Consider the following 26,971-nt stretch of genomic DNA (forward strand, 5'->3'; position numbering starts at 1 on the left):
ACCTCTTGCTGTTGGCTTAATTTTTTCTTGGGAGATTAAAATGCTACTGAGCTTTTCTCCCCAAAATTTGAGAGAACCCCCAAACTACCCAGAAGAGTTTGGGAGGTTCCTCCACACTTCCCTTTACCAATCTAGGCTTTTGATTACCATAGTGGCAGAGAAAAGGTTTAGTGTTTCTGGGTTCTCCTCCCCAAAAAGCCCTGAATGAAAGCTAAATCGTGTATTGGTTCCTGAATCCCATCTCTCCTTTTGTTTACTTGGCCTCTGTGGCTGCTGGCTGGGAGAGGAGAAGACAACCCATCCCGGGTCTTTTCGGGCCAGGGATGGAGTGAGCAGCTCCATGAGCTCCAGCGAGTGGTTCTATGCTCATGGTAATGCCACTGGGCCAGACCCAACCAGACCTCTATGGGGAAGGAACCTCAAAAGCAAGGAGCATTCCCTTAGCTTAGGTTGGGACAGGCCCCAGCAGGAGAGGAACCGACTTCCAAGGGCTTCACCATCATAGGAGAGCAGTAAAGTTTTTTGTCAATCGCCTGCGCTTGGCTTCATCAGAACTTAAAAGTCGCTGGACATTTTTCTTTGCTAGCTGCCTTGAAGCTGCGCGCCTGCCAGCTTAGTCAGCTGAATCCAATTACCGCGAGTAGCATTTCATTTGGCCCCATGGAGCACTCACTTATAACTTCCCCCGAAAATTTCAATAATCCCTACCAAGGCTCCATGCTGGCCCTATCCTAAAGAGTTTTCCTAGGGTGCTGCTGAGGAATGAGGTGTAGGGTTGGGGCTGCCTGGACTCAGCTCTTCCTTGACAGCTTGCGGAAACAGCTCCCTCCTGCTCTCCCCGTTTTTGGCTCCAGAAAGGGCACGAGTGCTGGTGGCCCAAACCCAGCCCGGTTAAGGCTGAGAATCTGGGCAAACAAGGAGCCAAAGTTGGACTCGCGTGGGATGGTGGGTGGGCAGGGTAGGGAGCGTGGGAGAAGGTGCTAAAGGCTTTTCTAGTGGTCCAACTTTGGTCAACTTGGGGTCCTCTTTCCTTTCTCTTCCCAAGCTTCTTAAAGCTTCTTAAGAGCTCAAAGCGCACCGCGCACCCAGGAATCCCCAGGCGCAAACTTACCCTGTTCCTCCGCGGCTGGAAAAAGAAAATCTAGCTAGAGGCATAAGGGGATGGCGGCCCCAGGTGACCTCCCAACTTAGCTCTTCTTTTGAGGGAATGCTCCCACTTCTAAAGACTCTTTTTAAAAAATAAATAAATAAAAAATAATCAAGCGGCGAAAGTTGACGTCCGCCCACGTGAATGTATTATATAAAGCAGCTTCAGGACCAGCTGGCTTGAGAGCCCTGGTACCTCGCGCCACCCTCAGGGCCCGGCCCAGCCAAGAGTGCTTGGGGGAGGGGGGCAGGCAAGTGGCGTTTCTCCCTGGGTCCAGGCCGGCTGGGAAGCTGAAGCTGCGGCGCGAAGTTAGGAGCCCTACCGGGCTGGGATCTCTTCGAGGCGCTTCTGTTGGGTGTTCATTACGGGGTGAGTTATTGCGGTGCAAGCCAAAGGTCACTTCAAAGGCTTATGGCTGCGCGCTCTAGTCTTTAGAAGCGCCGGGAACGCTTTGTGTGAGGCTTTCCCGGGTGTAGTTTAGTGTTCGCAAACTACTGAGTCGACAAATTGCACAGGGCAGATGCAAGAGGGGGACTCTGTCTCTCTCCTTTCACCTGACGGGGGTGGCACCCGCTGAGCGGTGACAGTGGTGGGGGAGCTTGGTCTGTGGCTTTGGGTGGGGGTGGAAAGGATATTTGTTTCTTAGGCGATTTGCAGTCTGATCCTGACCCAGAAGTGGGCAGCCCAGGGCCAAAAGTGTGGTGGGTACTTACCGGAATGAATACACTCAGGGAAAGCATATGAGCTATTTAATGTATAAACAAAGAACTAGCGCCCAGGTCTTCTTCACTGAGGCTCTGTAGAGCAGCCCCTGACCAAGATCCACCCAATTTATCTTCCTTTCCTGGTGCCCTAGTCTGCAGCCTCCCCTGCCAAACCCCCACCTTAATTCTGCACAGTCTCTTCTGCCCCTAGGAGGGTGTTTGGCTTCCGGGATTGGGACCTGGAGGAGCATTTAGAATTTGGTGGGGGCAGAAGGAGAGCAGACTGGCTTCCCCGCACCTCTGACCCACCTGGCTAGAGGGTCTGGTGCTTCCCTCAGGTCCGGGCCTTCCCCTCCCCCGTCGAGCCATGGATTTTGGCGTTAAAGGGGCCCTCGCTCCCCAGGAGCCAACTGAGTCTGCTTTCTGCTGGGGAGAAGGCGTCTGGATGGTCACGGGTACCATATACAATAATCACATTGACTATGACATCCTTCAAGTGGGAAAAGCCCTTCAACATGTAAGTGTTTGTAAGCAAGAACCGGCTGCTACTGAGAGTTTTCCATTTTGTTCCAGATTCGCCTCCACAGATATCAAAAGAAACCTGAAGAGCCTACAAAAAAAAGAGATAAAGACAAAATTCAAGAAAACACACACATACATAATTGTGGTGAGTGGGCATCATTTAAAAAATAATTTCCACTACATTTCCATCTGTCCTGCAACTCAAGGTGGCCATCTCAAAATTCATACATCAAGACATAGAACAAAGGGCAGCTTTGAAGTGGGTCATTTCAGTACGAACTGCCACCCATTACATGAAAACCGATCATTGGTCTTCAAATTTATGGCGCTTTAATGGGGCAAGCCCAGTGCCTTAAATACAGGGTGCATTACAGTATTGAGTTATCTGGGCTAAATAAGAGTGATTTAGAAGGCGCGTCCAGGGCTGCTTATAGAGCAAAAGAGACTCAAGCTTAGAGATGGGAGAACTTGGGCAGAAAGCAAAGAAGTCCCCTTTCGAGCAAACCCGAAAACCAGTGGTTTCGAATCCCGAAGTGGCAAAGCCAACAGGAAAGGAAGAATCGTTGCTCGGTTCCAGTGAATTCGTGGGGATGCTCAGCGAAAGTGTTGGCCGCCAGAAAGAGATCCGTGGGCTTCTGACCCTGGTTTAGGCAAAACGGGGAGAGACGCCAAGACCAGCTCGAGCACTAGCGGATTTTGAGAGAAACTGACCGAAACCTCCATCTCCTTCCCCCTCTCTTTCAACTTGGATGGGCTGACTCTACCCCATCGGTGATTTACAACGATTGCAGCGCTAGTCACAGCCTGGCGCCTGGCACCCCTGCCCTTCCCAAGCCCCCTCAGCTTTTCCACTGCCACGGGCGGGCGTACTAGCGAGCCCCAAGCCGTCCTCCGCGAGTCAGACTAGCCTCCCGGCGTCCGAGGTCACGATGGGCAGCAGATTTTTGGTCCCCGGCAAGGGTGTGCATGTTCGTCCCGCCTCCGGCCGCGGAGCAGAGCTGTTAGCAGAGGCAGGCCGCAGGTCACTTTATATAATCCTGCTGCTCGAAGGGTGCAAGAGCGGGGAAAGTGCGGAGTAGGGAATTCTTTTGCTGCGCTGCCTCCTACGCGGAGCCTGCTTTCCACTTCTGAAAAGTGCCGGGCCTTGGGAAGTGTTTTTCTTTTCATTCCTTACTGAAGCGTTTACTGCTGCAGTGGTCGCAGTCATAAATTTTGCTACAAACCACAATGACAGGTGCATTGATATGCACCGTGAGAGCTCCAGCTGCTTAATAACCCCGTCCCCTGGTCGCTGTGAGCGCCTTTTATTTATTTGGTATCATATTAGGTATTGATCTCTGGTAGAATTAAGTGCAGTGAGCAAGTATCAGGGCTCGGCTGCTGCTTCGGAGACGCAGTGGTTGCGGCGGACCGGCGGGGCCGGGGAAGCGGGCGGTGGCCGCTCAGAGTATCCCTTCCTTCCGGCGGGAGACCGTTTTGCCCTGTATTCCCGGCCTGCAGTTGGGCCTCCAAGCTGAGTTGGGCAACTTCCCAGCACCGCAAGAAAGGGCGAGCCAGACCTATTTGGCACCCCTTTCCCAGGAGGAGCAGGGGATGGCGCCGGCGGATTTTGGCGAGGCTGCCCTGGCCAGTTCCCTGGGTTAGAGGGTGGAGGTGAGGAGGAGGGAGAGGAAAGGGCAGCTGAGGACTTGCAAGAAATGCGAAGTCCTGCTCGACCACCCCTCCCCCAACACTGGCTCATCTTCACCCCAAGGCATTTGGGTCTTGGAGCCCAAATGAGCAAAGGTACCAAAGGGCGAGAAAAGAAAGGCTTTAAAAAAAGGGTGAGGGGGTGATCGAAAAGATGAGCCACTGAACAGTTGACCATTGTCCAAGTGATTTATGACCCGTTCCTGCTTTTTAGGTTCAAGCAGAGTTCACAAGGAGTAGGGATTTCTGAAAAGAAATAAGCCTTTTTACCAGTTTTGTAACTATATTCTCAGGTTTTGTTTTAAGAGGGATCACTTTTGGGAAGCTGCATTTTTGGGGGGCTGCAAAGCCATTTCCAGTAAGGACAGCACCACCACTGGCTCTTGCTTTTGGGGAAATGGACATTAAGGTGGTGGATTGTCATTGAGTGGGAAATTTCTTAAGACAGTGTAAACAGGAAAAGAGACTGGTTTTTCAGGAAGCTGCCCAATATTTGTACTTTTGAGGTCTGTACACAGAACTTTTTCTAGGAATATGCCATAGGAGCAAATATATATATAAAGTCATCTGTCCCAGAAGAACTGGTCAGTTCCTAAATAAGCTATTTTAACGTGACTGGTTCGCCTATCTATATCAACTTTGTCAACTTGGGAGGCAGGAGGGGGGATGTTTTGCTTCCACAGTTGTAAATGGAATGACAGAGCAGCAGCAAGTTCTGGTGGTCTGAGTGTCTCACCATTAGGCCTCCAGAGGGTTAAGACTGAAAGCAGGATACCAGAAAAGCCTGAAACACAACCAAATCCAGAGTGCCTCTTTTTTTTTAGCAGGGGGCAAACATATGTAAATATTAGTCACAGAATGAAGACTTAGCTGTCCATTTGACACCCAGTAACTGTTAACAGAGTATGATATACAAAATTAATCAAAAGAAAGATTAAGTCCTGCTTTGTTAAGTAGATATCCTACCTCATACATTTAAGAACAATAACGGAAACAATTTCTACAACATAATATCTTGGTATTAAGAGCCTGTTCCTCATCAAGACAAATGGCATACTCACTTATATTCTAAAACCAAAATAAAAAAAGGACAACAAAACTACCTACCAAAGACTATTTAGAATAATTTTAAAAATTGGGTTAGGCTCTTTGGTGAAGGTGGAGGGAAAACTAGTGAATCATTTTGGTACCTGTGGTCAAATCCACTAGGCCACATAAGCTGTCTAGATGATGTGGTCCATCACGATGACCAGGATGGAAACCAGGAAGAGTTTCTAGGAAGGAAATTTGCCTGAAAGACAGATAAAGAATTGAGACCAGGGAGCTGACCTATGAGTTTTCTTTATCAAACAAAGTGATTGAATGGTATTAGTTATACTTTAACTCTTTAGGAGCCTTTCAGAAGAAGTAGGGAGGGAGGGTGAGAAGGGAAACCCCCATCAAGAAGGGAATACAAAAGGGGTAGAATTTTTCTTAGCTTTTTTTTCTTCTTCTATTTCTGGGTCCATTCATCATGTCATGAAAGGTTCTCTCATTGGTTGTGGTTTGGGTGGGAGGTGGGGTAGAATAGATTATCCAGAGCAGATGTCAATAATAATATCTATTTATACAATAGATCCAAGGCAAAAATAATAAAGTTATAAAGCATTCTCCATTCACCCATGTTCCATGCATTTCAAATTCTAGATCTCTTTGCCCATTTTCAGTGGTATCCATTTAAAAGTAGTGGGAGGTCAAAAGTAAAAGGTCTAGAAAAATGTAGATGAAAGAGAAGAAACATTTTCTAGCCTCAAAATGAGTCTGGAAGTCTGCAAGTCCTCCTGTTGGTTTTTATCCCCTAGTTTCTACATTATAGATTTTACACTGCTGATTCATAGAGCTAACTCAGCTGATTTTCACCCTGTCATTGCTAAGTGGACTATCTGGATGATTTCATGAAAGATGCTGTGATTTTGAAACAAGGTGGGGGAGATACTTTTTTTTTTTTTAAGTTCTGGCTGTTCTGAGCGTGTTATAGGACTTTCATTTCCCATCAAAACTTTGTGCTGACCCAATGATTGACTGATTGATCCACTTATTAATTCACCTATTCAATAAGCATTTATTGCACTAACTACATGCAGGGCACTGTGCTGGATGTCCGAAATATACAGACAAATGACACAGTCCCTCCCTGCAAGGAGCTTACAGTTTAGTGGGAGAATCAGCCAACAAAATGTCTGAGGCTATAAGTGCTTTTCTGCACAGAATAAAGACTAAATGGACAATCTTGAAGAAAGTAAATTGTATCTGGAGGTAGAGGGAAGCCCTTTCCCTCAGCTAGAGTTGAGCTAAAAAGGAAACTCTTCTTACATTTAGGAAAAATTCCTTCTGATTTTTCCAGAAGTTCAAATAAGTTAAACTTCATAAAATCTGCCAGATGCAGTGGCTCATGCCTGTAATTCCAGCACTTTGGGAGGCCAAGACGGGTGGATCATGAGGTCAGGAGATTGAGACCATCCTGGCTAACTACGGTGAAACCCTGTCTCTACTAAAAATACAAAAAAATTAGCCGGGCGTGCTGGCGGGTGCCTGTAGTCCCAGCTACCCGGGAGGCTGAGGCAGGAGAATGGCATGAACCCGGGAGGCGGAGCTTGCAGTGAGCCGAGATTACGCCACTGCACTCCAGCCTGGGCAACAGAGCGAGACTCTGTCTCAAAAAAACACAAAAAAACAAACAAACAAAAAACCAAAAAAAAACTAAGAGCCAGGTGCGGTGGTGGCTCATACCTGTAATCCCAGCACTTAGGGAGGCGGAGGCGGGTGGATCACCTCCTGGCATGAACCCAGGAGGCGTAGGTTGCAGTAAGATGAGATCATGACACTGCACTCCAGCCTGGACAACAAGAGCGAAATTCCATCTAAAACAAAACAAAACAAAAAACTAAGGCATGTAGCCAGACATGGTGTACTCCTGTAGCTACTGCAGAATAGCTGGGACTCTGAAATACTCTGAAATAGCTATTAATACTGCAGAGTAGCTGAGACTTTGAAATACTCTGAAATAACTATTAATACCAGGCTAAAGTGGGAGGATCGCTTAAGCCCAGTAAATTGAGGCTGCAGTGAGCCATGTTCAAGCCACTGCACTCCAGCCTGGGCAACAAGCAAGACACTGTGCTAATAAATAAATAATAAACTCAGATCCAGCACCTTGCCTGTCTCCCCACCATGAAGTGGGTGGGATGCAAAGAGCATGGGCTGGTCCTTTTATATTGACTGGTCTTGCCAATGACACTCCCTCTGGGGCCTCTTGCTTTTCTTCTGACAGGTCACCTGGAGCCTGGGGGCTGGCCCAGCTCTCTCAGGATTTAGCAGACATTGGAGGTGGCAGTGAAGAATACAGTGGTAGTCAATGTTATTTGAGCAGGGTCAACAGGCCCTGGAGCTTCCTGAGTGCACAATGCAGAAGGCTGCTTACTATGAAAACCCAGGACTGTTTGGAGGCTATGGCTACAGCAAAACCACTGACACTTATGGCTACAGCAACCCCCACCAGCCCTACCCACCCCCAGCTGCTGCCAACTCCCTGGACACTGACTATCCAGGTTCTGCCTGCTCCATCCAGAGCTCTGCCCCTCTGAGAGCCCCAGCCCACAAAGGAGCTGAACTCAATGGCAGCTGCATGCGGCCTGGCACTGGGAACAGCCAGGGTGGAGGTGGTAGCAGCCAGCCTCCTGGTCTGAATTCAGAGCAGCAGCCACCACAACCCCCTCCTCCACCACCGACCCTGCCCCCATCTTCACCCACCAATCCTGGAGGTGGAGTGCCTGCCAAGAAGCCCAAAGGTGGGCCCAATGCTTCTAGCTCCTCAGCCACCATCAGCAAGCAGATCTTCCCCTGGATGAAAGAGTCTCGACAGAACTCCAAGCAGAAGAACAGCTGTGCCACTGCAGGTAGCTCCCTGAGGTGGCTCACCCCCAGACCAAGCCCCCTCCAGATTGACCCAAGGAAGCCTAGTCAGGGCTGGAAATGCAACCTTGGAGGTTATATGTCTAAATTCCTACTTATGTCCAAATGTTCTTTTTTTTAGTGTTCCTGATTGGGGTCATGACCTTGCAGTGACAGGGTGCTCCCTTCCATTCCAGGCTGCTGGTGCTATTGGCGGACAGGTCTTATAGCTATTAATAGAGAGTGCTTCCTTATATGGGCATGTCTGTTTTCCTGGGCTGCTAATTATAACTCCGTTCCTTCTTCCACCCAACAGCTCTTCAAGATTTGAAGATAGGTATTACAATCCCCAAGACTAGGTGGTTATATAGCCCATATCACATGAATCTCATTCCCTTAAACTCATAAAAACTAAAATCTTAGAAAGTACTATACTAAGTACTTTCTAAGCATCATCTAATTTAATTTTTCAAAGAAGTTTTTGAGGTAGGTATATGATAACATCCCCATTTTACAGATAAGAAAACTGTTAGAGAGGATAGGCAACTTGCCCAAGATCATGAAACTGCAAAGTTTGAATCCAACCAGTCTGGCTTTAAGGGCTGCTAAGCATAACCACGAGTCTCTATTTGGCCCACCTTGGCCCAATTCTCCCACTCCAGCAAATCCATAATGGGGAGGTGCCTGTCCTAGTAGGAGAGGATATTCTGGAAGACAATAACAGCCTTGGATTTCTCTAACTGGAAGGGGAGGCCCTCCAGTTGGGGCCTTCTCTAGGTCCACCCTATCTTGTAGAAGATAGGCATGGCCAGGAGCTCTGAGGGCCATTCCTTCTCTCTGCTTAGACTGCTTGGTTCCTGAAATTTTCTGACCTTGTGGTATCTGATGTGGTTTATCTTCAGGTAGATGAACTTGCTTCCAGGTCCAGGGCAAGTTTGGGGCCTGGGGTGTGGCTTGTTATCAGGGATCTGGTTTGCCTGATGCTTTCTGGGGCTGCTGCTCCTAGGGGGAAGGTATTCTCCTGCCTGCAACCTCCTTTTCCTGCCCCTCCTTCCTCAGCTGCAGGCTCAGGCCCTCCCTCCCAGGAGAAATCCATTTGTCTTCCCTGGGAGGGAGTGGACAAGCAGCTGAGAGGTGGCAGGGTAGTAAAAGCCAGTGTTGAGGCTGCTGCTTCTAGCACTGTGAATACTCAAAACGCTTCCAGCCTGGCCTTGGACTCCCTAAAACACCCAGGCAGTGTTTTTGCTTGTTTGTTTGTTTGTTTGGTTGGTTTTTATTTTTTTATTTTTTATTTTTTGGTTTGTCACCTCCCTGGCTTTGGGAGCAGTTGGGCTGCAGTGGGGTGCCAAGATCTCCATCCCCATACTTTGCTGGGGGTTGGTGGGGGACTTTGCCAAGGAGCTAGCTCCTAAGCAAGGCAGGCTGGAACTATTTCCTCCTCCTTTCCTTCTCCACACCCCACCCCTGGCAGCAGAGGCTGGGAGGAGTGTTCAAAGGAGTCTGGCCCTTCTTTGACAGGGGGAGGCCTTACCAGCTGTTCCTGGTCTCTCATTAAACTCTTTCATGGCCTTTGGGTGGGTATGGGATGATGGACTGGGCTGCAGGGGAGAGGGTGCGCAGAGTGAACCGGAACTCAGAAGGCTGATGGGGGTTTCAGGTGCGACTGATAGGTAGGCCTAGTAGGGGGTTGGTAGGTAGGTGAATTCCCCCTTGGAATCATACCTCTCAAATAATACCTCCCCACCCCAGCCAGGATTGGAGGTGGGGGGAGGGAGGAGGAAAAGAGAACCAGGGAAGCACCCCTCTCCAGTCCTGAGGGTCCCCACCCACTCGCTCAGCGCCCTCCCTCTCTCCCTCCTTGCCCAGGAGAGAGCTGCGAGGACAAGAGCCCGCCAGGCCCAGCATCCAAGCGGGTACGCACGGCATACACCAGCGCGCAGCTGGTGGAATTGGAAAAGGAATTCCACTTCAATCGCTACTTGTGCCGGCCGCGCCGCGTGGAGATGGCCAACCTACTGAATCTCACGGAACGCCAGATCAAGATCTGGTTCCAGAACCGGCGCATGAAGTACAAGAAGGACCAGAAGGCCAAGGGCATCCTGCACTCGCCGGCTGGCCAGTCACCTGAGCGCAGCCCACCGCTCGGCGGCGCCGCTGGCCACGTGGCCTACTCCGGCCAGCTGCCGCCAGTGCCCGGTCTGGCCTACGACGCGCCCTCGCCGCCTGCTTTCGCCAAATCACAGCCCAATATGTACGGCCTGGCCGCCTACACGGCGCCGCTCAGCAGCTGCCTGCCACAACAGAAGCGCTACGCGGCGCCGGAGTTCGAGCCTCATCCCATGGCGAGCAACGGCGGCGGCTTTGCCAGCGCCAACCTGCAGGGTAGCCCGGTGTACGTGGGCGGCAACTTCGTCGAGTCCATGGCGCCCGCGTCCGGGCCTGTCTTCAACCTGGGCCACCTCTCGCACCCGTCGTCGGCAAGTGTGGACTACAGTTGCGCCGCGCAGATTCCAGGCAACCATCACCATGGACCGTGCGACCCTCATCCCACCTACACAGATCTTTCCGCCCACCACTCGTCTCAGGGACGACTGCCAGAGGCTCCCAAACTGACGCATCTGTAGCGGCCGCCGCCGGCCTGAACTCGCGGCGCAATTACCTCTCTTGCTGTAGTGGTGGGGTGGCGGGCGGGACCCGCGGGGCAGTTCGGGAACCCCCTTCCCTGCTCTTGCCCTGCCTCCGCCTCCCGGGTCTCAGGCCTCCAGCAGTGGAGGCGCAGGCGACCGAGCCTCCCCTGCATGGACGTCTTCCTTTGGGTGACTCGCCATAAATCAGCCGCAAGGATCCTTCCCTGTAAACCTGACAGTGCCACATACTGCGGACCGAGGGACTCTAATCTGGTAATGGTGTCCCAAAGGTAAGTCTGAGACCCATCGACGGCGCGCCCTGCAGAGGGACCAGAGCTTGGAGAGTCTTGGGCCTGGCCCACGTCTAGCTTAGTTTCGGAGATCTTAATTTATATTCTCCTTCCTGTCCTGTAAGGATTGCATCGGACTAAACTATCTGTATTTATTATTTGAAGCGAGTCATTTCGTTTCCCTGATTATTTATCCTTGTCTGAATGTATTTATGTGTATATTTGTAGATTTCTCCAGCCGATCTTAGAAATTCGCTTCCAGGCCGTGGGGGCCACATTTTACCTCCTTAGTCCCCTTTGGTCTGAACTAGTTGAGAGAGTAGTTTTGAACAGTCGTAACCGTGGCTGGTGTTTGTAGTTGATGTAAAGCATTAAGACCGCAAACTGTCCTTCATGGGTAGAGTCAGGAAGCCCGGTGGCGTGGCACAACACACGTTGGTCATTTCTCAAAAAACACAACTCTCACCACAGCTTATTGATTTCAAATTGTCTGGTACTATTGAAACAAATATTTAGAATAAAAAAATTTCTGAGTCGGAAGTGTATCTGTGTTAATCACGCACACTTGCAAGCAGATCACTATGCCTTTATCTCGCACAATCCCCATGGAAGGCCCCAAAACAGACTAACACTTTGAAAAAATTACTTTATTTATTTGGAGTCTAGTGCATAAATTGGTTCTGGGGATACTTGATTACTTTCCAGCTATTGAAATTAGGGGAGGGGGAAATGAGGATGCAAACCTAAAAAGGTTCTGGGCAGGATGATTTGGACTGGGCTTTTTGAAAGCAGCGCCTGCTTTGCCGTTTTTACTGCCCTCTTTCTAGACACAATTGACTTTTACACTGGGGAGGCCAGAGCTCACTTTTCTGCATTAAGTAACAAAAAATAAACTTTGAAAGAAAACTGACAATCAAAGAAAAAACACAAGAGAAGTTGTAAGAAGAATTGAGCTATGAAAAAGCTAAGGTGTAGAAAAAGAAACCATCATTTGGAGACGCGCACCTAAGCTTTTTCTCTAGGAAATGCTGTCATGAATTCTTCCTTTGTAGTGATCATTAGTTCATTTCTAAAGAAAACAAGCATTCCCCATGACGTAAAGTAATAAAAGTTTCATTAATGAAACATAATAAGTATAAACACCTTGTTTACTCCTGTTACTTTGTACAAAATGGGCAAAAATGTCTTCAAGGATTTATAACCATTTTGTAAATAATGTGGCTTCTGCTAGGGGTGGACAACTTCCCTGCTTCTATGGGAGGGGCCACTTAGAAAACGCCTTCTGATAAGGTTCAATTCTTTTGTATTTCAGCAAAGTCAGCCCACGCATCTCTATTTGGTTTGACAAATAATGCAACTCCTACTACATCCCCGATGACACAAGGTGAAATTCCTATTGTGTGGAAATAATTTAACTTCTAATCTTCTGGTGGAACAACAATCGTTTCTATTTGGATGTTTGTATTTCACTAAGTAATGATGGCTCAAAATAATATTTAGTTTCCTTGTTCCTTTGTGCTGTTTTTAAAATGGCATGTTAGATTTGAGGGTGGGAGGGGATATCCTTTTGCTAAATTTCACTCTATCTGAGCAGGTTTAAAATATATATGTTGTAGAAGTGTATCAACAGAATAAATGACTTCAATCGAAGGCATATTTTACCCACTTTCAAGGCTTAACATTGTTTTCTATGAAATTTGCATCCATAGGCAGAGTTTCTAATTGTCTTGTAAGAAATTATTTTTTAAGCAATTAGCGAAATCAAAGAAGAGCTCACTGCCTTGCAGGGATTACAACCACCTTTCTTAACTGGCTAAATATTAAATAGTTGAATTGTCAGGCTGCTTAGATTCAGCCCGATTTTCCCTCATCTCCTCTTCCTACCATAAATAATAATAAAAATACATAATGTATCATGGCTCCAGGCGTTTTCCAGCACAGTGTGTTACCGCAGGAGTATCTGCTGAGTCTGCGGGTGTCTGCAAAGCCCCAAGTGTCATTTGCGGCTTAGGGTTTCATGGATTAGACTTTAAACGGTGTCTAGCCCGGCTGACATCAGCTTCCTCTCACACTCAGGCTCCAAGGAAGTGTGGGATCGGGGGCTTCCTCTCCGGGCAGCCGCAGCCTTCCCTGATGCCCTCCTCTCGAGTGGGGTGAGGGCTTGGACCAAATCTGCCACCTTCTCTCACCTTTGGAGGTTCCCGAGACTTCTAAGAATGGCTCGGATCTGTTCCTGTCATTGGCGTGAGACTTATCTGAGGGGCGTGGGTGGGGGTGGGCGGCGAGCCGTGGGAGGGCTCGTTTCCGCGCGGCTGCCAGCCCAGGAGAAAGTTGGGGCCCGCGGCACAGCCATTTAAAACTTCATAAATTATAAACAAGCCGCCTTGGCCTTCGCTATAAATTCCGCTCCTTTTGAGCCTGCGATTAGTGTTAGAAAGCACCCGAGTCTAAACACAACCAAACGCCCTCTGAAGGGCCCAACTGCCTGAGGTTGCAAACCTTTATTTCCCAGTGCCACCCCCTCTGCGACTGAGGTTTGCACACACAGTCGCCTCCTCCCCCGCCACCGCCGGCGGTACACACTCGGCTGGGTTCCCGCTCTGCAAGGGAAGGTCACAATAGCTGCTCTATCGGCTGTGGAGGCGCCTGCCACCTCCCTTCCGAGTCTCAGAAGCAGAAAAACAAGAGAATGGGGGAGGGGAAGCCCCAGCAACAGCGCCCTTTGCGGGAGGCAACTTCCACCCTAGCCAGGGTCTCTCTCCCGGGACGGGTGCTCGCGGAGGGTTGGGGGGAGGGCAAAAGGGAGCGCACCAAGACCACCAGGCTGCTCCAGGCCTTGCCGTAGGGCGCTGGGTTGAGGGTGCCCGGAGCAGCCGCGCCATTGTGTGCCAGGTTTTCCCACGGGTTCCGTGATGGGGGAGGCCATATAAAGGGAGATCGGGGCCAGGCTTCTCCGGCATTGGTCTCTGGGAGGGTCTACCTCGTTTGCCCAAGGGGAAGAAATGGCTCTGTCTCAGGCCTTAGCTAGCTCTGCTTTTTTCCTATAGAGACCACTCTGGGGAAGGTGGGGATCAGGGAGATTGTGGGTCCTCCTGGGGTCTGAAGAAAGGCATCAGGGCAGGATCTCAGGCCCATGGGTGAGGGGTGGCAGTCGTCTGGACATTCTTGGTGGTTCTGTCCAGGCAATCAAATGTGCATTAAGGCAGGAGAGCTGTGAGGCAGCCAGAATGGCCAGCTGCAAAACAGGAGGTGGGGGTGGGGAAGGAGATGCAGACAGTGAGAGCTTTCCCTGCAACCAAGAAAAACCCAGGATCCCGCCAGGAGTTGAAGTGCTGAGACCCAGCTGAACTAGCCAGGGAGAATAGGGAAGTGGCAGCAGCAAGGCCTAGAGAGTAGTCCTGGCCACTGGGAAGCAGGTCAGAAAGGGCAATTAAGTACATATTCTGCCTCCTGGCTTTCAGATCTGTACCTCATCCAGGGACCTGACAGAGAAAAATCTGCCTCTGATGGAATCATTAAGTTAACCATCCATTTGTACCATTTCTTTGTACAGGCTTTCAAATGAGAGAGAGAGGAGAGAATACAGGAGGAGAACGTTTCCCCTTGGTTCAGCCCCAAGCTCCCTATCAGAGACACATCAGCCAAATTAGTTTCTGAGGCTCCAGAGGCTGCTAACCTTGCTGAACAAGATTTTTCGAATTTCTCTGTGTTAGGAGTATTAAAAGATAGTGATTACCTATACTAGCAGCCTTTGTCCCTTTTCCCTTCCCTAGTCTGTACCAGCCCACTGGCCCTTGAGTGAAGTGTACATCTTCTCAGCCTGAGGACTTGGGAGCTCAGGCTGTCCATCTGTTGAGGTTTTTCATTAGGGAGACTAAAGAGGATGTGTGTGGGTGTGTGTTTGAATAACAAAGAAGTAACCCTTCATTCTAATAAAAAGTGTTCCTCTGCTTGACCTGGGGGAGCCAGAAGCTTGTTTATACCTTCAGTATTGGAGGGACAGTCACAGGCCTGTTTTGACCTTTTCCTGAGAATTAGCTGAAACTTCCCTCTGAAGTCAAGTAGTGAATCTGTTACAGGTCTAAGGAAGGTCCTCTTCATCTGGGAGTTCTTGGCATTACTTTGGTCCTTCTTTCAGAAACTGAAAGAAAAGAATAGGAAGAACAGAAGTTTGTGAGCAGGCAGGAAGGGACATGGACGACCCCAGTCTTCACAGGCCTATGGCCTGATCACTTCAAGGCACTGCAACTTCCCAGAGAGAGTATATATGTAGGGCTTGGGTGAGTGGCCCTATTCCTAGACACTTTGGGCACAGGGAGCTGAGACTGGGTTGTCACTAGCTAAGCCCGTATTACTATCTTTGAGGGCTGGTTCTTAGATCTCTCTTGCAGAAGGCCTGGATAGGAAGGAGAAAGATTGGGTATATTGGGAGGCTGAGACAGGAGAATCGTTTGTACTTGGGAGGCAAGGTTGCAGTAAGCTGAGATCACACCATTGCACTCCAGCCTGGGCAACAAGAGTGAAACTCTATCTCAAAAAAAAATAATAATAATAAAAAAAATTGGGTACATATTCTGCACTTTCTGCACTGGTGATGCTGGAGAAGAAGGATAGTGAATGATGAGTATCATCACAGAGGACGAAATCTTAGTTCTCATGTTCCCTTGTTTTCCACTCCAGCTACAAATGCCCTTATCTTTGGAGTCCAAGGTTAGGAACAAATGGACTTAAGTACCTGGCCTAAAGCCTATTCCTAAAAACTTCCCTCAGGTTTCACACCTACCTTGGCAAGTTGGAAAGTGCAAAGACAACATAAGGGCCCATTTTCAGGCCAGGTCCAGCATGAAACAGAGTGAACAAAATTATTTCCACACATGAGGGAAAAGCCAAGGCAGATGAATATCCAATCATTTGCAGTAGCAGAGGCAGGTGAAGGGCCCCCAGATCTGTAAGGCAGGAGTTACTGCATGAGTCTTCCTGTCCTAGATCTTGGGCAAAATGTCCTGATTGGTTCCTGGATTATTTTAAGGAAAGACTATCTGGAGAATCATAAAAGCTGTGTTTTAACGTTAGTAAGGGCCAGAAGAATTTAAATCCTAATTTAAACCAGAATACATGGAGAGTTCTGGTACAGAGTGTTTTTACCTGGGAAGCAGGGCTCAAAACCAGGCCAGGAGGGCTTGTTGGGCCAGGAATGTGCGTGGTTGGTGAGGAGGCTGGTAGAATGCCTTTTGATGGCTCCATTGTTTACAGCGCTGCCCTACAAATACCATACCCCTCTCCACCTCCTCTGCAAGGGCCGAGCCGAAGAGTAAGTCTGGTGAGTTGAGCTCTAGGGAGCTGGTACCATCTTCCCTCAACCCCCCTCGGTTACCCCTTGGGGCAGCAACGATGCCATCCCAGCCCCTTCCAGAGAACACACAAAGGAAGCCCCACCCGTCCTTGGACCTGAGGACACGCTGGGGAGGGGGTTGGCGTGGACCCCTTTTCAGGGCGCCCCGGGCCCGGGCGGGGAACAATAGCCGCCGCCTCTTGGGCGGTCTGGCGGGCGCGCGGCACAAAGGTCCACGCCGCCATGTGACGCGCGCGCTCGCTCCGCGCTCTCCGCGCCTCCGCAAGCGGCCAGGCTGCGGGAGGGGTGGGCGGGTGCTCCTGATCCACCTGGAGCACTTTTGCAAAGACAGACGGTGAGTTAATCACCCTACCGGCTGGCGGCCGCGTCCCCTCTCGCCCGTGAGGAGGACTGGAGAAGGGGCTGGGGTGGAGGATTTCTCTGTGTGTGTCTAGGGTGGGGGGCGGGAGAGGTTAGTTCTATTAAGAGTTCATCAATCACTCGGTGTGCACTCTTCGCTCGACAGCGGTTCCTCCTACTTCAGAGCATGTCTGGGCCAGCTGGGATCCGACCAGCAACCGCAGCGGAGGAGAGGCAGGCGCGCAGGCTGAGCGCTAACTGAAGGCGCGACCTGAGCCCGGCGCCTGCTGGGGAGCTGCGCAGCCAGGACAGTGGTCCACAGCGCAGGGCCTGGGCACAGGGCCCGCCGTCACCGCCTCACGTTGGGGGCCAGCACTGCCACCTGCCAGCCCTGCCGCCTGCCCTTGGACTTCCCAGGGAGCCCAGGGCCCTCCCAACGCGCTTGCACCCTCATCCGTCCCTGACCTACAGTGACCCTGCATTCCCCGCCCCCTGCCACACCTCCTGCGTGCCCGAGTGTCACCCTTAAATACCGCTCTACACCTAGAGAGGAACGAATCCACCTCAGAAGGCAGGGCAAGACTAATTTCAATGGGTCAGAAGGTTCTCGCAGGCACTGTTTTATTTAAGAGTGCCTATTTACTGGCAGGAGTATTTGTGTGGGAGGAAGTAGGCTAAGACTGCTGTTGAACTTGAAGCTAAACTTGAATGCCATTTAACATAACAATAAAAATATACTTAAAACACCAATCACAATGATATGACTCACCTCTCCTTTCCAGTGTGGAGGAAACACTCCAGTATTTTTACCTCCATTCTTTCCGGCTTATTTTAAGAACACCCTAAAGGGATAGACAGCAAGTTTCTGAGGGTAGTCACTAGGATTAGAGCTGTTTACAGCAGGAAGGTTTGGTGGAGTTAGTGGTGGAGCACTTTTATAACCCTTCTGGAGTGGTCATACTGTTCTCTTTGTAAATCCTAACAAAGTTCCAGCCTAGTTCCCCTTTTACCCTTTTTTGCTTGGGGACATCAGCTGAAATGTTTCTGAAGTTAGTAAATGTGTTACCTCAGCCCACAGGAAAGAGTCCCTGAAGGACAGAAAGCCTTAGCTTTGCCCTCTCTTCCTTCAGGCTTCTCTCCCTTCATCCTCTTGGGTGGAAAATTAACTTGCTTGGAAAAATGTTCTATCATCTTGCTTCAGATAGATATAAGATGAAGTATTAAGCCTCACACAGTGTCCTGAACTCACTGAGCAATGAAACTACTGGTCCTGCTGTCCTTGGTTCAGTCTGTTTCTCCTCCTTGCCTTTCACCAATTCCTAGTAAACAGCTCCTATGCACACTGTGCTGGGCTCTGGGATACAAAGACGAGTCACTGATGGTGTGTGCCCTTTAATCTAGTAGGGAAGAGAAATAATCCTAAAACAATATGACAGGTGCTATAACAGAGGTGTGGTCAAAATGTTCCTCTAATAAAAAAGGAGCCACTAATAGTACTACAATGTCAAAAAAATAGTTTCAGAGGAGGTGAATTCAGGCTCCTGAAGCATAAGCATTTTTCAGGTCAAGAAGGGAAGGCCATACCAGGTAGAGAGGACAACTCATGCAAAAGGAAAGAAGGAGGAAAAAGCAAAGTCTGGACTCGGAACAAGGAGAGTACTTTGGAGTGTGGTCATCCTGGCTAAAAAGAGAGGTTGCACAGGGCTCATGTGAAGAAGTCTGGACATACTCTGTAGAGAGTGGGGAGCCACTGCAGGTTTTAAGCTGGGATGTGAAGTTATGTATTTTGAAGCTAGCTCAGGGATGCTGTGTCTGATTAGAGAAAGGAGAGGTAGGAGGCAAGAAGAACAAAATAGGAAGCAACTGCAACAACACAGCAGATACATGAACTAAAGTAACAAGACTGAAGAGAAAAGACATTTAGAGGTAGAATTCACAGGGCTTAGTGATCAACTGGATGAGTAAAAGAGGAGTTGTGGATGTTAACCTCTAGATTTGAAGGACTGAGTCACGTCATTCCCTAAAATGAATAGAGGAGGAAGAAGAGAAGGCTTTGCAAGGAATCTATTGAGTTCAGTTGCAGTCTACATTGTATTTTCTGCTTTGCTACTGATATACTGTGTGGCCCTAAGCAACTCACTTAATCTTTCTGGACTTCAGTTTCACCAGTGAAAGAGTCAATAAAGATATCTACCTCATAGGTTTATCATTAGAGTTGTATGGGAGTGTGTGTTAGGTATTGGTATCTTCACCAGGTCCAAGTGAGTGTTCTATATAAAGCTAAAACCTAGCAAAAACACACCTGCACTCACACCGTGCTGATGAATACTTAGATCCTGGGCGTCAAGTGAGAAATGTCTTAGAGAAATTAAAAACAACAACATCCTACTGCTTCCTAGATATTGAATCCAAGCTAATGTTTAGGACTAGGTCAGATCAAATTGCTAATCAGAGCCTTCTCCTTCAAGAGCAGTATTCGCTGGATGATTCATGCAGAAATGTGTTATTGGTATCAAACCACTAAAGAAGAGGTCTTTTAGCAGATGTCAGAAAGCTTCCATGCTTTTATTTTTTTTTTTCTTTAAATATCATGTGTCTTTCAGGGAATGCTTGAAGCCACCTACTCTTTTCTGAACCTCCTTGAGCCCTGTGTGGAATGGTGTAGTATAGGGAAGAGTGCTGAACATCTGACTTTGGCCATTTACACTGGGCATGATTACAGCAAGTTGTTTATCTTTTCTATGTTAGTATTATCATTTGTAATACAGAATTATGAAAGGCTCAAGATAAGGAAGAGAGATATTTTGGGAGATGTTATAAGGATAAGTAAAAGGTATTATTTTTCACTTATCATATTGGCAAACATAAAAACTTCAACATCCCATTGACTCGGCAAAGGCATAAGGAGACAGGAACTCTCATATATTGCTGATAGAGGTATAAATTAATTTATTTCTGTGGAGAAATGTATTAAAACTGACAGTGCACATACCTTTTGACTAAATCATTTCACTTCTACAAATTTTTCTAATAGGTAAAAGCTTGACCATGTGTTTGTAATAGCAAAAGGTTGAAAACAAGCTATATGCCCATCGATAGGGAATGGCTAAATGCACTGTGGCAGGTGTATACAGTAGAACAGTATGAAGTTATAAAAGTAAACCAGGGCCAGATGCTGGGGCTCACATCTGTAATCCCAGCACTTCGGGAAGCCAAGGCTGGCAGATCATTCAAGCCCAGGAGTTCGAGACCAGCCTGGTTTTGTAGAGATGAAACCTTATCTCTACAAAAAATACAAAAATTAGCTGGACATTCTTGTGCATGCCTGTAATCTCAGCTACTCAGAAGGGTGAGGTGGGGAGGATGACCTGAGCCCCAAGAAAGTTGAGGCTGCAGGGAGCCATGATTGCACCACTGTACTCCAGCCTCAGTGACACAGTCAGACCCTGTCTCAAACAACAACAACAACAACAACAACAACAAATCCAGGAAGTTATCTGTGGATATATATGGAATGGTATGAAAGATACAATGGGGGGAAAGCACGGTGCAAAAAAGTCTGCCTAGCATGCTACCATTTGTGTAAAAATCTGTGGAGTACACACATACACACATAAAAATGATGCTAGTAAAAAGTGTCTCTGGAAAGATATACAAGTTGGTTGCTTATGTGAAGGGTAACTAGGTAGCTGGGAACAAGAGTGGGAGGAAGACTTTTCACTGTATACCCCTTTGTACCCTTTGAATCTTGAAGCAGACACATTTAAATTTATTACCCTTTCAAAAAAATAAAAGAAGCCGGGCACAATGGCTCTTGCCTATAATCCCAGCACTCTGGGAGGCTGAGGCAAGTGGATCACCTGAGGTCAGGAGTTCGAGACCAGCCTGGCCAACATGGTAAAACCCCATCTCTACTAAAAATATAAAACTCAGGTGGGCGTGGTGGCGCGCATCTGTAGTCCCAGCTACACAGAGGCTGAGGCAGGAGAATCGCTTGAACCCAGGGGGTGGAGGTTGCAGTGAGCCAAGATCACGCCACTGCCCTCCAGCCTGGGCAACAGAGCAAGACTCTGTCTCATAAAAATTAAAAATAATAATAATAATAATAAAGGAACAGAGCAGAGGATGGGGGTAGGGAGAAGATCAGGAAAAATAACTAATGGGTACTAGGCTTAATACCTGGGTGATGAAATAATCTGTACAACAAACCCTCATGACACATGTTTATCTATGTAACAAACCTGCACATGTACCCCTGAACTTAAAATAAAAGTTACAAAACAAAACAATGCCATTAAAAAGAAATGGAACTCACCTTGAGTAAAATAATAAAGGAACAACAACAACAAAAAATGGTTAGTACAAGTAACCTGGGTGTGCCTGTGTGTGTTCATGTGTGTCCTTATTTATACTTGTTCTATCCAGCAAAATTAATCTTGGGATACCTGTTGTTTTGTTCCCCTGCGGCCCTGATGCTGATCTACTTCAACGATAATAAGGGGATTCTTTACTCTTGCTTGGTGGTGGGGTCCCAGGTCTGTCTCTACCCTCTCTTCTAGGAGGACTCAATATGAGGCTACAGAAGTCTGGCAGAACAGCAGGCTTCTCAGAGCCACTGACTGTGTGGCCTCTGGGAAATGAGTGCACCTTCTTGAACGCTGCTCTGCTTGTTTGGGATCGAGGCCTGCCACAATGCCAAGGAGTGGCTACTATACCTCTTCCTCTTTGCCGATTGTGAAGAGGCAATAGACTGTGGAAAGTCATGAGACCCAAGGTGGTTCCATTTTTTGCAGGATGGCTTTTAACCTCTTTTAACCTCTGAGTAAAGTGACTTCCTCTCTAAAATTAGGGGTTTGATGTAGCTTATCTGGAAGGTGTTTTCTAGCTTTGACATCTTAGGCTGTGAAAGGTCAGCCTTTAGCCAGGGATAGAGTTATTGCTTAGGCTAAGGGACATTTGGCCCCCTCTGGATCCCTGGGACTCAAAGGCATATTCCAGACAATTTGAGAGATGGAAGAAAAAAAAGGCTGAGTCCTCTCTCTTCAGATGCCCATTCTCACTCCTTCCTTCTTCCCATTGCCTCAGAACCACTCTAAATTTTCTCTGAAGAGACTGGGAGACACAAATCTCTTTCTCTTCCGACACCTCTGGCATAATCAAAGCCAAGGTAGGGAAGCGGCAAGAAGCAGAAGTGAGCCCAGTCTCTGCAAAGCACGAATTGGTCAGCAAAACTTGGGAAACTTCCAACTGACCACTTCTTAAGGATATGTTCTAGAACTTCAGCCCAAGTAGACTTAAGTTTTACCTTGACATTGACCTCTACAACCCAACAAACCTCTGGATACTTTTTAGGTATACTCATGTACCAGCTAGCCATGACCTCTCATCATTCATGGTCCCTCCCATAGGAACATCTCCTTTATTCCCACCCTGCCCCCTCCCACCCCAACTCCTACAGCACAATTTTTCAAAGTGTGGTTCCAAAAAATCTTGCCTTAGGATCATCATCACAAAAAAAAAAAAGGATTCCTAGGCCAGGCACAGTGGCTTATGCCTGCAATCCTAGCACTTTGGGAGGCTGAGGTGGGTGAATCACTTGAGCCCAAGAGTTCAAGACCAGCCTGGCCAACATGGCAAGACTTCATCTCTACAAAAAAATTAAAAATTAAAAAAACATTTCAGAGTCAGACTATTAAGTAAAAGTCTCTGGGGGTGACCCAAGAAACCTGAACTTTTAAACAAGATTCTATGGTGATTTCTACCCACCTGATGTGGTTTTGGGAGGCAACAATCTAAAGATATCCTTCAGCCAGTATTAGTCATGGTAAAGACACACCATTCTGTCCACTCTGCTTATGTCCAACAAACACTTTTGAATGCCTCCATATGTCAGTCACTGGCTTGACCAGTGAGCCTTTCATTCACAAAATTCTCAGGGAAAGGCACAGCACTTTAAATGGTTTTCCTCAGGGAAGGTCACATTGTCAGATTTCCAAAAGGTTTAGAATTCTTGTCCTTAGGACTCCTTTGCATCCCTACCTCCATCCTAGGCTGACTGAGGGATGCTACAGAGAACTGCATCTTAATCTGCACTTTCTCTTAATGTGGCTTAAGAAAAAAAAGACACCCACTCTTTTTTACCCCAACAAACAAGATTTTCTGTGACTTGGGGTTAGGAAGCCAAGAGTTTCAAAGTGGTCAAGTGCCTCCAAGCAGTAACATAATGGGAATTGTCTAGAGGGCTTACCCGGAGCTTCTTGAAAACAACTTCAAATACACAGAAGTAATCCCTGTATTTTGGGAGGCTGAGGTGAGTAGATGACTTGAGGTCAGGAGTTCGAGACCAGCCTGGCCAACATGGCAAAACCCTGTCTCTACTAAGAATATAAAAATTAGCAGGGTGTGGTGGCGTGCGCCTATAGTCCCAGCAACTCGGGAGGCTGAGGCACAACAATCACTTGAACCCAGGAGGCGGAGGTTGCAGTGAGCCAGTATCGTGTCACTGCACTCCAGCCTGGGTGACAAATCGAGACTCCATCTCAAAAATAAAATAAAATAAACACACAGAAAACCAGACTGCCACCCTCTATCACTTCTGTCTGCAGAAAAGAGGCTAGTTATTAGAAAGGGAGAGAAAGGTAGTCGTGAAAGGGATAGGGAGTGGGTAGGGGGTGGCTGCTGTGGTGAGTAGGATGGGAGAGATTTCAAAGCATTCCAACATCAAACACAAACTGGTAGTCAGGCCCCTCTGCTGTCACCTCCTGTGGAGAACTCAGCACCAGGACCCAGCAGGGCAAGTGACCCTGGGGAATTCATGGCTTGACAAGTAATAAAATTAGTAAGACATTTCTCCCATACTTTGTGAACATCTAAGAGACAAACTTTAATGTTACTCAAAATATGCTATATTCACATCTTTCTACATTTCCCCAATAATATCTTCCAACTTCTCCTTAGATAATTATACATTAAGATTCCTCTAGAGTAGATTTATAGTATAGCTAAAACCTGTGTCAGAAATGAATCTCTAGCTCCTTTGGTTTGAGAATGTCTTTTCCCTAGCCTAACTTTCTCCTAATAAATGTCATTACATAGTAAATCCTTGTCAAACATCTGTCGAATTTGAGTATGAGATGACTAGAGTCTTGACTTCCAACCTGAGCAAGTCAAGAACCAGTCCAAGAATGAAGATGCCAACTCTAAGCCCCAAGGTGTGGGATATGCCAAGGATTTGGAGATTAAGGGAGTGGAGAGAAGGGTGAACAGAATATAGCTTTTTCTTTTTCTTTCTTTCTTTTTTTTTTTTTTTTGAGACGGAGTCTTGCTCTGTCACCCAGGCTGGAGTTCAGTGGTGTGATCTCGGCTTACTGTAACCTCCACCTCCTGGGTTCAAGCGATTCTCCTGCCTCAGCCTCCCAAGTAGCTGGGACTACAGGCATGTGCCACTAATTTTTTATTTTTATTTTTATTTTTTAGTAGAGATGGGGTTTCACCATGTTAGCCAGGCTGGTCTTGATCTCCTGACCTCGTGATCCACCCACCTCAGCCTCCCAATGTGCTGGGATTACAGGCGGGAACAACCGCGCCCGGCCAGAATGTAGTTTTCTGCATGCAATTATCAGAGAAATGCTATTGGGTCTGAACAAATATTGAACACCTCTCCCTCGCTCTCACCCACAGTTGTGAAAACAAAACAAAACAGTATTTTTTAAAATTTCATTCTTTTTTAGGACACTTTCTTCCCTCGGAAAGGCTAAATCTCCAAAATTTTACCTGATGGAGCTAGTGTGGATAGCTCATGGGTGCATCAAAGTCAAGGCCTAATTATATCAGGAAGGACCCACCCTTTGCCCCAAATGCCCAGCAGGAAAAACTTACTCTTTGTTGCCATGAAAGCTGCCAGGACACCTAGGCAGCCTGATTTTTCTGAAACCTTAGAGAAAAGGCCCTTAATTTGAGGGGTTTTGGTCAGACTTGCCAGACAGTCAGGCTGACTTTTCTGCCCTAAACCCTGGGTTGCAGCTGGCTGGATGTCTTCCCCAAAGAGGTTTGCAAAGCCATCCTACATTCTTGATCCATGGGGCCTCTAGGCTTAGAAGATGTGATAGGATAAGTACCATTTGAGGGAACACTGTGAGAGCTGGGACATCTTGCAGGTAAAAACTGGCTATTAAAATCTAGTCAGAGGTGGAGGAGGGGGCATTGTGAACTCAGCAGCATCTTATTTGCTGTTACTTTTGCATAAATGGCACAGGAGAGCAGTGAAGAAACATGTCTACATTTATAGAGCTAGTGCTGAGGAGCTCTATCATTTTCTAACTGGGGTGCTAGGGAAGAACTTTTATTTTTCTCTTCTTAAAAATTATTTAGGGCCGGGTGCAGTGGCTCACACCTGTAATCCCAGCACTTTGGGAGGCTGAGGCGGGTGGATCAGCAGGTCAGGAGATCAAAACCATTCTGGCTAACAGGGTGAAACCCTGTCTCTACTAAAAATTCAAAAAATTAGCCAGGCGTGGTGGTGGACGCCTGTAGTCCCAGCTACTCAGGAGACTGAGGCAGGAGAATGGCGTGAACCGGGAAGGTGGAGCTTGCAGTGAGCCGAGATCACGCCACTGCACGAATAAATAAATAAATAAATAAATAAATAAATAAATAAATAAATAAATATTTACGACCTTTGTCATCTGACTGGCTATAGCACAAAACTGAAATAGCAAAATGAAGATTGAAGGGCTTGTTTCAGCCCAGGTATTCCATTTCCAATCAAACTCAAGAACTCCAGCAGTGCAGGAACCACAGATCTCTTTAACTTTGTGCTCATTCCTAGGCATCCACCCTCTACCGACTCCCCTCAACCTGGGGACACCCCTCCCCTATCTTGCAGCAACTTCAGGTCCATCAGTAGTTCACATTTTGGTAGGGCTTTGTTTATCCACAAGTCCACAACCCTGGAAGGAACTGGCTTCCTGGGCTGTGATGGCTCCTATTCTAAAAACTTCCTCAGAGTGGAATTTTAGGCAACAGCTCAATCGCTCTTTTATGACAAGTGGATCAGTAAAACAATAATAAAACCTCGGTTACCATAACTTAGAGGCTGTAATAGATTAAGTTTTCAAGGGCACTTGATATAAGCTTTGAGTAGACTCTTTAGAGTCTTTATTCACACAGGGTTTTAGGAAACCACCATCTTTCATAACTACTGTGCGTAAACAACCTCTATTTATCTAATTTGTAATTTTCCTACAGTCCCCCAAAAAGGGAACATTAAAAGAAATACTATAGGAAATTGGAAAGTTTGTCAATGTAAAGCTGGTCTTTGTAACCTTTCTACTCTTCATTGCCTGTGCCAATTGCACTTTTATTTCCCGTCTCTCTACACTCAGTAAACAAAACCATATTATCAAGGGAAAGACGTGAGCCCATTAACATTGTGAGCCCTCAAATTTCACTCGCAAGAGACGATGCAGCACTTATCTGATGGAGCAGAAGCTCTAATTGCTTCGAGGTACAAGTCCATCCAAACCTCTGAGATCTCACCCGTCCCCGGGAAGCCTTTGCGCCCTCCAGATAAGCTCCTCAGTGAAAGCAAGCGCCGCACGGGTGCCTGTGCCAGCCTCCCAGATAGGAGCACAAGGAGTGTTTCACCACGACTCTGGATTCTTTATTCCAACAACCCAGCCGGAGGGGAAAATCTGCTAAACTACCCCATAAGGCAGAAACTTTATCAAAACCTGGCACTACAACACTGGCCCTCATCACGCCGCCACAAATTGCGAGGGATAGAACAAAGCTGCAAAGTCACGTTAAAAGGAAGCCTAGTCAAAAAGTGAAAATTTTGTCCCGCCCTAGGCACACGGCACTCAGCATAAAATGTAGTTCCATGAGTCATAGGAAAGGGGGAAGAAAGGAAAAAACCAAACATCTGCTCTAGGTTTAGAAGAGGGATAACATCAGTGCCAAGCAAACCGAAAGCGCAGAGGACTCAGAAGAGGGGAAGAGGAATAACTTTACCTGTCCTGGAGGTAGGCGAGGAGCAGTCTCCACCGCCCGAGAGTCACGCTCCCGTTTAACCTTTTCCACGCCGCGACGCCCATAGTCAGCCCCCGAAGGACTTGTCCCCCACGATCCAGAGCAGAAGCGGCTCGCGACCCTGCATCCCCTCACCCTCACCCAAGCGGCCAATCCTGCCTTTCTCCCCCCACCTCGCCCAATACCTGTCCAAGAGAAGGCATTCTGCACTCTCGCCCCGCCCTTGCCCAGGCAACCCCGGGTCGCGACGGCTCTCCTCAAGGCTCCGGGACGCTGGGCGGCGGCCCTGGGCTGCTTTGGCTAAGTTGGCTGCGGGGCAGGCGCGAGGAGCTGCGCGCCAG

At 47.8% G+C, this 26,971-nt stretch overlaps 1 protein-coding gene and 1 long non-coding RNA gene across 3 annotated transcripts; one reads left to right on the top strand and one right to left on the bottom strand.

The window, feature by feature from the left end:
• Positions 1-1,881: 1,881 nt before the first annotated feature.
• Positions 1,882-26,941, bottom strand: LOC101017537. Of its 2 annotated transcripts, none has more exons than XR_635535.3 (3): positions 26,816-26,941; positions 14,893-15,050; positions 1,882-2,461 (listed from the first exon to the last, which is right to left on the bottom strand). It is a non-coding gene; the product is annotated as an uncharacterized LOC101017537 (long non-coding RNA). The 2 variants fall into 2 exon arrangements; XR_635534.4 differs by lacking the exon at positions 1,882-2,461 and adding an exon at positions 12,007-14,144.
• Positions 2,425-11,449, top strand: HOXD3 (homeobox D3). The gene is made up of 3 exons (XM_003907652.5): positions 2,425-2,518; positions 7,373-7,997; positions 9,859-11,449. The coding sequence occupies exons 2-3, from the start codon at positions 7,457-7,459 to the stop codon at positions 10,614-10,616; spliced, it is 1,299 nt and encodes a 432-aa protein (XP_003907701.1). The 5' UTR covers positions 2,425-2,518; positions 7,373-7,456; the 3' UTR covers positions 10,617-11,449.
• Positions 26,942-26,971: the final 30 nt, after the last annotated feature.

Source organism: Papio anubis, chromosome 10, assembly GCF_008728515.1.
Source record: "Papio anubis isolate 15944 chromosome 10, Panubis1.0, whole genome shotgun sequence".
NCBI classification, from domain to species: domain Eukaryota; kingdom Metazoa; phylum Chordata; class Mammalia; order Primates; family Cercopithecidae; genus Papio; species Papio anubis.